Here is a 12,259-nt window from a genome sequence, read left to right on the forward strand (position 1 = left end):
GTACCCTGCAGCCAGGCTCCTGCTTCCTGTTGCCCAGGCTTCAGTGCCCACACGAGGCCTTGCCCAGGCCAGTGCTTGCCCTGTGCTAGTTGTTTGTCCATCCGTCCGTCTGTCATTCTGCAGCCCCTTGCTGCTCTGTGCCGGAGAATGAAGCCAGTGGGAGAACGAGAGGCCCAGGCCCAGGCCATACTGTGCAGCCAAGTACCCTAGAGCAGCCAGGGAGAGGGCACGCACACGCATGCTTGTGCTCCTGCCTGTGCACATGCAGGCGTGTGTGCACTCGCCTCTGTTGTGCATCCCTGCCGAAGGGCGAGTCAGGCATACTCGCTTGCTGGGCATTCCGTGAACTCTGCCCAAGCTGAGGCATCATCCCTTTACATGCGTCTCCAACCTCGGACCCTTGGGGACTGCCTGCTCAGAGAAAGGAGCAAGGGCATGGTGGTTTCCACAGAACAGCAGAAGAGCGAAGTGACAGGTGTGTGTATTACGTTTGTGTCCCTTCCCTTCACTCACGCCCTCAGAGGGGACAGACCCAAGCCAGGGATGGAAGAAGGACCTCAGCAGACATTTCCAGCCCGACTGGAGTTCACAGCCCAGGGTGGGAGGTATGGACAAAACACTAACAGGCCAATGGGCTATCTGGGGTGATGGGAGAGCCCTAATCAGATCTCGGCCAGGGAGAACTTCCCGAAAAGAGAAACATGTCCAGAGTAAAGGGGAGCAGCACTAGTTGGGGACGGCTAGGGGTGTCAAGTGATGGAGCACAGGGGTGGGGCAAGTGATGTTCCTGCAGGGTGGGGCAAGTCCCATGGAGGAGCCTGGGTTTTATTCTGTGGGCTCTGGGGGAATTTCAGCAGGAGTGGCCAAGAGCACTCAGGAGTTTTTAAAAGGTCCCTCTGGGTGTTGTGTGGAGAGAGGCCTGAAGGGCTCAAGCAGGAGAGGAAGGAAGCTCCCAGGGCAGAGGCACAGGCTCAGGAGGCTGAGCTGATACAAGCACAAGGTAAGGGGACAGATTCAAAAGCTGTTTATAGAGGATCCCTGGGTGGCTCAGCCTTTTAACGCCCGCCTTTGGCCCAGGGTGTGGTCCTGGGATCAAGACCCGCATCGGACTCTGCATGGAGCCTGCTTCTCCCTCTGCCTCTCTCTGTGTCTCTCATGAATAAATAAAATCTTTAAAGACAAAAACAAAAGCTATTTGAGTTAGTAGCACCTGAGGGACATGGATGTAGATTTTTGCAGTGTGTCTGTGTAGTATGTTGGGTGCAGGTATTTGTGTGTATCTGTGTACCTGTGTGCAAACCACTGGGGGTGGGCTGTCCTCACCTGTCTTTGTGTACTGTGCTGGAGCCTCCACGTGTCCAGGGCTTTGGCCTGTACCTTCCTGGCTCAATGTTAACTCTCCTTCTGCCTTCAGGTTCACCCATCCATCCCTGATGCTGGGCTCTGGTGTACCTGGCCACCCCGCAGCCATCCCCCACCCGGCCATCGTACCTCCCTCGGGGAAGCAGGAGCTGCAGCCATATGACCGCAGCCTGTGAGTGAAAGGGCACACAATGTGGAAGAGGGAGGGGAACCAGTGAGGAGACCTCAGGATCCCCTCAGCCAGATACCCATTCCTCCCCTCAGGCTCTACCCTTGCTGCCTAGAAACTCAAGGGACTACCAGGGGCAGCCTCCGGTCAAGCCATCTTATGATTCTTGCCACTGACCGGTGTTTTATTCTATTCTTTTCCTTATTTAAGCAATCTCTTCACCCAGTGTGGGGCTCGAACTCACAACCCCAACATCATCAAGAGCTGTACGCTCCTCCAACTGAGCCAGCCAGCTTAAGAAGATACCATTTATGAAACCCTAGTTTCCACGCATTTACACACCCACTGCAAACACACTAGAAGGTAGTAGCATTAGGTGCACACTGGAGGGCTACTGAGTGACCTGGATTTGTGCCCCGCAGGAAGACACAGGCAGAATCCAAGGTGGAGAAGGAGGCCAAGAAGCCAACCATCAAGAAGCCCCTCAACGCCTTCATGCTGTATATGAAGGAGATGAGAGCCAAGGTCATTGCAGAGTGCACACTCAAGGAGAGTGCTGCTATCAACCAGATCCTGGGCCGTAGGGTGAGGCCAGGGGCAGGTGGGCTGGTGGGGGGGGGGGGGTCCCTGGCCAGCTTCACCCCAGTGGTGCCTGTTGACTCCCCGATGCCCCCCATCTATCCCTTCTTTCCCACTGCAGTGGCATGCGCTATCTCGGGAAGAGCAGGCCAAGTATTACGAGCTGGCCCGAAAGGAGAGGCAGTTGCACATGCAGCTGTACCCAGGCTGGTCAGCGCGGGACAACTATGTGAGTTGCCAATGACACAGTAGGGACGAGTAGGGGAACCTTTAAGATGCCATGCCCCAGACCACCGTCCTGAAGGCAGAAATGAGGTGGCCAGGTGGTGGCATGAAGGGCCCAAGGCCTCACAGGGCTAGCCTGGAGAGAGCTAAGCAAGGGAATCTGCCCCCACGGTAGGCCTATGTCCTCTTTTCCACCTGGGATGTGCTCCCCCTCAGGGCTGGCGCCTGATATTTGGCCACCTAAGTGGAAAGGGAGTGCGGGGCCTTGTACATCTCCTCCATTCAAACTGCCCCGTGGTAGGTACTCTGGCAAAAACTGCCATCAGGAAACACTAGGCCTTGTGGGGAGGAGGGAACAGCGTACCCAGAATCTCAGCAACAGCCAGGCTAGGCTGCAGATCTCCCAACCATTCAGTCACTGGAATTAACCAAGGGGCCACTTCCCAGATCTGAGCCTCCCTCCCTTTGTTCCCTGCAGGGGAAAAAGAAAAGGCGGTCACGGGAAAAGCACCAGGAATCTACCACAGGTGAGGCCTTCTCAGCAGTGGTCATGAGCACGCTGCTCTGGCCCCAAGGGAGGGTAGAAAACGCCCTCAGCCCCAGGACCTTGGGGCTTGGCCCTCCTAAGTCGCGTTCACATGGTGCTGCAAGTGTCCACAGTGTAACGCTGTGTTGTTGTGCTGCCTCCTGTGCCCTCCCCGAGCTCAGCCTCTGCCAGGGAAGCTGCCCCTGTGCTGCGTGGAGACAGGCACATGGGCCGTGCAGGTGGGGCCACCTCGGCCCGAAGTCATATAGCCTGTTGGCTGCTGCCCGACCATCCCTCAGTCACCCCCGCCCCCCTTAGCTCAGCAGTGCAGAGTGCTCCGATGGAAGACCCGAGAAAGCCACACTGCTTCAGGTCTCCTTCCTGTAGGTGAATTCTTGCCCCACGTCTGATACTTCAGACTCCATGTCCATGACCATCTCAGCCACGTTGCCCACCCCCCCACCCCCCCAAATCTCGAGGCTGGGACTGAGGCGGAGCAGAATCCTTAGCCCTTTTTCTGAGGTTGAAGCGTGGACTCCACCGTCTACCTGGTTTAAGCTACAGCATGATGGGGTTAGGGGTCAGGCAGATTGGGCACTGGCAAAAGAAGAAAAACTAGATGAAGTGGGCTAGATCCCTGTGGGCCCCCCAGCTCCTCCCACAGCTCCGTGGGGCAACCCGATGGAGGACGTAACATGATGGGATCCCCTCCCTTCCTCCATCCCCCACTCTTTCCCACTGCCTCTCCTGCTAGCTAGGCGCCCGCCTTTCCTGAGAACTTGGCTCTGGGTCCTGGGGCTCCACTGGGGCTGGCTGTGCCACAGAGAGGCCCTCTGCCTATGGGGCCTATGGGGTATCTGTGACTGGCTGACACTGACGTTACCTCTTCTTTCTGGGCCCTGCTCTGCCCTGCTGCCTGCCTGCTCGCCCTCTGCCCTGCTCTGCCCCTCTGGCATGGCTGTGAGCAGACCCTGGCTCGCCTAAGAAATGCCGTGCTCGCTTTGGCCTCAACCAGCAGACGGATTGGTGTGGTCCGTGCAGGTGGGTTTGTCCCCACCACCATCCTCCCTTTGCTTCAAGCTGCTTCCCTGACTCTGCATATGTTCTGCTGGGCCTGTAGCCCTCCTCTGGTCTCCCAGCCCCATAGCATACCCACAGATCAGGGAGCCCATGCCTCCTAAGAATGAAGTGGAGGAAGGATGTTCTAGAAAGGAAGAAAAGCAGACTCAAAATAAGGTAGTTCTGATGCCTAGGGTCCTCTGTTAAGGATAGTCTGATGCTAAGGTTAGCAGGCTCTCAGCCGACCAGTCTTTGTGCATCCCAGTCAGTGGCCTGAGCCCCTGCTACCAGGTCTAGGACTCACGATGGTCCACCAGTTCCCTCACTTCAAGTTAGGATCCCTACCTGTATTATCCTGAACCCTTGAATCTAAAACCAAGGTGCCCTAGGGTAGAGAATAACCTCAATGCCAAGTGTCCATGTATCTTATCTTGTACCTGAGACCAGGAGACTGCAGAGGTAAGCAGGGAGGAACCGGCGGTATCCCTAAGCTGTCCTAGCGAAAGGGCCATACTTAGGCTCTATGGCACTAAACTTGTGCGTCTCCCTGTACAACAGAGAAATGTGTATGTGAGGAGAAGGGAGTAACTCACAGACTCTAAGGAATACTGTCCAGCCCATCAGAGTGCCCACCATGTTCCCTCTCCAAGGACAAGGGCATTTGGGTAGCATGTAAGTGTGTGCACGTACACGTGGGGAGAGCATATTCATGTTACTCTGCCCAAGCACCTCTTGGCCAAGCCACAGGCATTGCAGCCCTTCGCCTTAATGCAAATAGGAGCCCCTCCCCAAACACGTGAAACCGGCTCAGAGGCCCAAATTAGGAGATGGCCCCTCTGGAAAACGAGGTGGCCCACAGGGCTAGCCTGCAAGCGGTTCCTGTGCCACCCGCTGGCTGTGCAGGGAACTGCACCTGATCCAGGTCTGGGCCGGCCCAGCAGAATTGCAAGGCTAGGTTTGAAGGCACAGGCCCACCACTCAAGTCCTGGGGAGAAGGGAACAAGAGGTCAGCTAGGCCTGTGCAAGGACAGCATTTTCTGGTTGTGGTGTATGACTATGAATTCACCCTCTGTTTACAGATAACTCTCTTCACTATTCCTAGGAGGAAAAAGAAATGCATTCGGTACTTACCCGGAGAAGGCCGCTGCCCCAGCCCCGTTCCTTCCGATGACAGTGCTCTAGGCTGCCCCGGGTCCCCAGCCCCCCAGGACTCGCCCTCATACCTCCTGCTGCCCCACTTCCCCACAGAACTGCTTGCCAGCCCTGCGGAGCCGGCGCCTACATCACCAGGTCTTTCAGCCGCTCTCAGCCTCCCAGCCCCCTGGACCCCCCCAGATCCCCCCCAGCACCCTGCAGAGTACACAAGTGCAACAACAGCAATCTCAGAGACAGGCAACCTAGCATGCACGGGACACCTGGCTACCTCCAGAGGCCCATCCTCTGAAAGGAAGCGACAGAGCCCCAAAGCACGTGGAAACTGGCCAGGGGCCCCATTACCTCCTGCTCAGGGACCAGGCCCGGGAGACTTCCGAGGCTGTACAACTTCTGCCTGAACCTGGAGCCATCAATTCCAAGCGCTCCAAGTGGTGGGACTCAGATCTGTGTTGTGGTATCTGATTAAGGGCATCCCTTGTGCCTACAGCAGCCTGCATTGACTCTTTTTACCACCTGTCTTGCTGGCCAAATGTCCCAGCCTCCCTTGCTTTTCTGCTATAGGTCACAGAGGGGTGGACTCAGCCCAGCTGCCTGCCCTACCCTACACCTCCCTAGCCCCACCACTGCCATGCCCTCCCCATACCAGACACTTCATGGACCAAGAAGAGCTAGTTTATGAAACAACACGTGAGCATGGTCACAACCACATGCTCAAGACCATGCTCTCAAAAGGGGCTGGAGAAGCCCTGTTGATAGAATGCAGTAACTATTCATAAACTAGACCAGAAGGAAGCCTCTTACCATGTTCTCAAGAGCTTGTAAGACAAGGAGGGAATGGAACAGGCTAAATCTAGGCCTATCACCGTAGGCAACAGGAATAACCTGACACTACCTTATCAGGCAAGTATGGGCAGTGAGAGGTACCTGGCTCTAGTTCACATTACTTAGAATTGTTTCCAAGAGAAACCCAACCTCCCCAAAAGGTGATACCAAGGTCCCAAGTCTGTCTCTAGTGGCTGAACTTAACAGCTGAGAGAAACGATGTCCCCAAACCTGGTGTGCATCCCTCCCCAGTCCCAGAGCCTTTGCCACAGCTCCATTTCCTGCTTAGCCGTATCAGTCTAGGCAGCCCTTGGGCAGTTGTGAGAGGGAGCCCAAACTTCACAACAGCCAGTGCCTACCTTCCAGCATGAAACAGGTCAGCTTCCTTTCCCTGATGGGGCTGCAGGAAGGTACCATCACCATCAAAGCAAGGAGTCCAGAGAACCTCCAGTGGTAGTCAGTGGGTTTTCACCACAGCCTACTTTAACCCATTTCTGAGCCAAGCTTCAACCCTGAGCCTTAAAAAACAAAACTTTTTTTTTATTTAAAAAATTTTTTTTTGCCTCTTCCTCACTGTACATAGCCTGACTCCAAAGAAAAAAGGCTGTTCCTATACCCATGTACCCCTCAACAAAAGCCTTTAGTTCCTACTTTAGCCACTGGCTTCTCAGAATCCAAAGAACGTATATTCTAGTTTAGTGTTGCAAGAAGTCTTGAGAGAAAGAAAAGACTATTGTAGTATTCAAAATATTTTTGTATTGTTAATGCATCATCATACAAAAACTTTTTTAACATGAGAATAAAGATACTTTTTACTGGGTTTCTTTTTCAAAACTTGACCCTGAGGAATAAGCTGTTTCAGTAATGGAGCATTACACTCTCCTTTTCTTATCCACAGCTTAGAACTTGGGGCTTATTCTCGATCATGGGACACATTCTTGAGACTCAATCTACAGAAGCCAAAGATTACTTTCCTCACTTTTCCCATAGGGGGGCTTAGGCCTTGCTCCAACCACAAGAGCTAAGCTCATTCTATGTGTAAACTCCCATTCCAAGCTTTGCACCTAAGTCCCAAATTGTGGGACCTCACAACTGATGCAGGGCTAGGCTGCCTGCATATGAGAATGGGCACAAGACCACTAGGCTCCATCTTCCCCTCCACTATCCTTCCACAGAGAGAAAAGACCAAACACTCTGGTGTACATCCTATTTTGAAAAAAATGAGCAAACTGGAGTTTTTTGGAATGTGGTGTCAGAAAATTTGAAAGGGCATTTTAATAGTGCTCTTTCCTCCCAAAAGCTAATTAATTAGGTGAAGTATCTTCATTATTTTTATGTAAATCCTCTCCAGTTCAGTCTGCAGGTTACTTTTTACACAGGGGTTTCCATCATGTTTAATAGCGTTAACTCCTCAAACCCATCATGAATGTAAAAGGTGTAAGGCCACTTCAGTAGGTCAAACATTAGATGCAAATGCTGGGCAAGAAAAAAAATCACAACAGCCACCCACTGGGTCACTCACCATCATGCACTGTAATTTTTACTGAGTCATATTTTTGGGATTTTATGTTTGAAAATATTTATAAATAAAGTCATCTTCCAGAGTAGTGCCTATTTAAAGTAGGCCACTGCAAGCTGTAATCCTAGACTTGCTTTTTTTCTGGAAGGGTACAAGAGGAGACCATTCTCTCGACGTCTGTCCCATTTAAAGAATTCCACTCTGGCTACTGGCCTAGATGTTTCAAAAACTACACTTTAAGGCTCATGCAAGAATGGGTTGCTGCATCTGATCTGGTGTCTAATTCAGAGCACACTGGGTACAGGAACAATGCACCCTTTGTGTATGTGAGGGTAAAGAGGGGGGCTCTGGCAACTTCGTTAAAATCCAACCAGCCTCTTAAAAAGGTAACTTCAAAGATGAAACTCAAATCCTCCCAGGTCAAACCAGCACATTCCTCAGGCCACAGGTGACTTGAGTGAAGGCCCAAATTCAACTTCAAATAGCACACCAGTCCCACCTCACTACAAGCCAAGAACTAGCCCTGTTTCTAAGACCTCATGAGACCAGATATCCCAACCTCCCTTCCACATTCCCAGAAAACAGGCAAACTGACTTGGCATCCGTGTTGCAGCTGCTCCTCCTGGGCTTAGAAATATGGTGAGGACGCAGCTCACCAGCTGGCAAGGCCTGCCAAGTCTCTCAGTTTGAACATGTTTCCCCTTTTAATGTAAGAAGCCCTGTGGCTAACCTCTTTTCTAGCTGTGACTATTTTTTGAATGTCCCCAAAAGCACTGCTGCCCAGCTTCTACTGAGTGTATGGTTTAAGTCTGGCAAGAAAGGCCACAGGTGCCAGGAAACAGGCTGATTCTTTTTATTTTTCCAAAAAAGAAATGAAATAGGTTTCTGCACACATTTTTAGAAAAACAGCCTAGAAAGGGTAAGGGTAATCAAGACATGTCAGACTTGTCAAAGTAGAAGATTTGAGGACAAGAACAATTCCTTATATAAAAAAGCTGATTTGGGCTTTGAAGTTAGAAAGCCTACTTTATCATTACTTTCTACACAGAGCTTTAAGAGTTCACCAAGGGCGGGCAACCCAGGTGGTTCAGTGGTTTAGCGCCGCCTTCAGCCCGGGGTGTGATCCTGGGGACCCGAGATTGAGTTCCACATCGGGCTCCCTGCATGGAGCCTGCTTCTCCCTCTGCCTGTGTGTCTGCCTCTGTGTGTCTCTCATGAATAAATAAAATCTTTAAAAAAAAAAAAAAAAAAAAAAAAAGGTTCACCAAGGGCCCCTGAAAGCTGACCACTCAAGCAAACCCTGGTTCCTAGGCTCCATCAATGCCAATTATTCCAATCCCCTGTGTCCCAGATCTCTAACTCAGGCTCTCTAATGGCCCAGAGCAGCTAATGGATCTTTGCCTACCTGCCCACAATGGGCCAGAGGGGTCTGAGACCAGTCCTAACTTAAACAGCAGGGGACATAGATGGGGACATTCCCAGTCTGTTGGCTAGAATAAAAGCCTAGCTCAGCTCCCCTCACGAGAGATTTCAAAGTTAACAATAATGTGGAATCAGGCACAGAAGTAGTAAGACAAAGCACATTCTGTCCTAGTGGTAGAACTATCCTATCTCTAGCAGTTCTCAGGAGTTCAGTCAGACAAGGTAAGAGGTATTTCATCAGCTATAAATTACATAAGAAATAGTTATTAGTTCAATCTGATACTTCTTTTAAGTTCACCTGGGGCTTTGGAACAGATCTTCCTTTTTTCATTCAGGTGTTCTTTCCTTTATCTGAAGACTTATTTAAAGTTATGTGGTCAATAGGCGGGGGATAGAAAGGGGAGAAAAATGGAGGAGGAGGAATTAGGTCAAAGGAACAAAGAAAGGAAACCAAGCAAGCCAGCGAAGACTTCTGGAAACTCTGACCATGCTGCTCTGTAGTCCCACCCATCCTATAAGACTCCTGGAGCAGAAGTATCTGCAAAGCATGTGAGGCAGGTAAGAGAAGTTGTAAAAGAGCACACTCAGCACAATGACAAATGTTAATTTGTACAATATATGAGGTAAGTGCTGAAATTGAGAGCACTTTTATGGACTAGACTGATCCTCAGAGAGAAAGAAGAGGGAGCTGGCATATAGGTCAAGTGCCTAGTAAATACTTCTGAAAATTTCAAGTTAAGCAGTGTCAGAAGGTCATGAGAACCACAGAATGTACAGACAGATATTGTTGTAAGCAACTATATTCTATATTCCTCCCACAAAATGCCTCTCGGTATTGGCATGCAGACCAGATGTAGCCAACAGTGTAAGATGCCACAAGGCAGCAAGTATGTATGTCATCCATGAGTTAAACTATCACTCAAGTCCCACAATGGAAATCCATCAAACGAGAGCACCCTGACCAACACCTTTATGCCAACAATAATGTTCATATCCACTGACCACTCAAAAGTAAGGACAGCATTCAGTCCATTCTGCTTAGGTGGCCAAAAGGTTCAATGCTGGGCCAAAGGATACGTTCTAAACTTCTCACATCATTTGTCTTGATATGCACATCCAGTTCTCTTACTCATTCTGCCTTTTAGAGTGATTTCTTTTTTTAAAAAATTTTCTATTTATTTCTTTGACAGAGAGTGAGCAAGAAGCAGACTCCTTGCTGAGCAGGGTGCCCTACAAGGGGCTCAATCCCAGGACCCCAGAACCATGATCTGAGCCTAAGGTAGACGCTTAACCAATTGAGCCACCCAGGCACTCCTAGAGAGTGATTTTTAACAAGAGTCAACAAAAGCATCAATTAGAACTCCAACTATAAAACCCCCTGTCACAGTCCTTTAGTAGAATACTAAAAAATGTTTTTGTTCAACCATTCAAGAACTGCACTGCCTGACATGGGATTGATGAACTCTCTTCCTGGACCATCACTAAAATTCTATCACTAATCCAGCACTATTTCATTCCAGCCTATATTCTCTAGCCAACCAACTGATACTCAACTTTTTGCTGGCAGTTCCAGACTGAGAACTGCTTCCCCCCTCACCTTGGCATTCCTCCATTCCCAACCAAAACCAAAATGACTTCTGAAATCAAATTAGTTTCTTCTCACAAGTAGTGGCAGAAGTTATGCTTTAAGGGACACCTGGGTGGCTCAGCAGTTGAGCATCTGCCTTCGGCTCAGGCTATGATCCCAGGGTCCTGGGATCAAGTCCTGCATCAGGCTCCCTGCATAAAGCCTGCTTCTCCCTCTGCCTGTGTCTCTGCCTCTGTCTCTAATGAATAAATAAAATCTTTTAAAAAAAAACAAAGAGCTTTAAAAGATAAATGCACTTCTTTTGCCACGGCTAAGGTGAACAGTGCTCAGATCAAGAGGTCAGCTGCTCTTTCTTTTTTTTTTTTTTTTATGATAGTCACAGAGAGAGAGAGAGAGAGGCAGAGACACAGACAGAGGGAGAAGCAGGCTCCATGCACCGAGAGCCCGATGTGGGATTCGATCCCGGGTCTCCAGGATCGTGCCCTGGGCCAAAGGCAGGTGCCAAACCACTGCGCCACCCAGGGATCCCTCTCTCTGTTCTTAATTCATGGAAGTCACTTCCTATATCTGTATAAATTGACCTGTTAAGAGTCTAGGTAACCTACCTCGTTTCTTAATTTACCTTGGGATCAGTAAACAAACTACAGGATGGCCACTGTGTAAGCAAACTAAGAGACCATGTCGTTTAGAGTATCTGCCTGCCCTGAGTCACATGCTCATTGTGACTGCTACTAGCTGCCTTCTTCAGCTAGATCCAGTCTAAACTCAGCATTACCATTACTTCATATTACCAGGATGCGGTCCTAACAGTCCACCAAATTAAAGATCTTGTTTAATTCCAGCAGCTGGTGTGTTCCAACAGGTGCAGAATCAACATCACAGCTATAATGCTGTTCAGGAATCTTTAACTTACTAGGATGAGTTTGTGAATCTTTGGAAAAAATTTAAAAATTGCAAAGCAATACCCAAGGCACCTCATGAAGGCAAGCTAATAGAATGGCACTTCAAATATAAAACTTGCTTCTACAATGTAAGAATTATTAGAATCTGTTTGAGGGGGCATATGCTTAATCCATGATAATGTGAGGGAAAAAGGAATAGACTAACACTCAGGAGTTTAGTTTACTCTCAATTTTAAGTGACAGTCAAAGAAAAGCTGAGAAGCCAAAGAACTGTCCCAGAAGAATGTTCATCACCAAAAGCACCACTCTGCATGTAGCTACCATTTCTAACTTACCCCAGGCCACAAGGGCACTAAGAGGCAGAAGTAGGAGTCTGGCCTCACAACAGGACTTCATGCCACGGTATTGATTTAGGGCAGCTGGGAAATGAGAGGGTGGGAAAGGGTATATCTCTGGAGATAGGTCTGGCTACTGTAGATAATGGCAAAGAGCCACTTGCTTTCCCAGGGTAAGGTGAGGGCCTAGAAAACTCTTGGTAAGTATTAAAGAAAAAGTGAGCATCTAGCAGGGAATAGGGCAGGCAGGGAATAGGCCTGTGTAGCCAGCCTGAAGTGCCTCTTGACACCCCATCTATGACTTACGTGGCACATGATGTCCACAAATGGCCTATTTTCTCTGAGATGAGCTGTCAGAACTCTATAAAACCTGAGAGTTTAAGACTATCAGGATGTCTTGTTTAAAGCTTAGGGCCACAGTCTATAAGGAAATCAGGAAGGGAACAAAAATCTTAACTACTATACTGTCTGTCCGCTCAGTCTCACCCATTTATCAAAAAGATCCCAGTGTCCTTTAAATAGGGGTAATGCTATTTAGTCCTGTAATTCCAACAATTCTTGGGGGTTATACAGATTGAGAACTAACAGCAATAGGT

General features: G+C 49.5%; 1 protein-coding gene across 1 annotated transcript in view; it reads left to right on the forward strand.

Annotated features, from left to right (window-relative positions):
- The window catches only part of TCF7 (transcription factor 7), a 33,144-nt gene extending 25,606 nt beyond the window's left edge, over positions 1-7,538 (forward strand). Inside the window, 8 exon segments of the mRNA XM_077911674.1 lie at positions 1,415-1,534; positions 1,954-2,116; positions 2,232-2,339; positions 2,814-2,862; positions 3,830-3,902; positions 5,023-5,191; positions 5,193-5,246; positions 5,248-7,538. Of these exon segments, the coding sequence (XP_077767800.1) occupies positions 1,415-1,534; positions 1,954-2,116; positions 2,232-2,339; positions 2,814-2,862; positions 3,830-3,902; positions 5,023-5,191; positions 5,193-5,246; positions 5,248-5,364 (853 nt within the window). The 3' untranslated portion in view covers positions 5,365-7,538.
- Positions 7,539-12,259: the final 4,721 nt, after the last annotated feature.

This window comes from Canis aureus, chromosome 10, assembly GCF_053574225.1.
Source record: "Canis aureus isolate CA01 chromosome 10, VMU_Caureus_v.1.0, whole genome shotgun sequence".
NCBI lineage: Eukaryota > Metazoa > Chordata > Mammalia > Carnivora > Canidae > Canis > Canis aureus.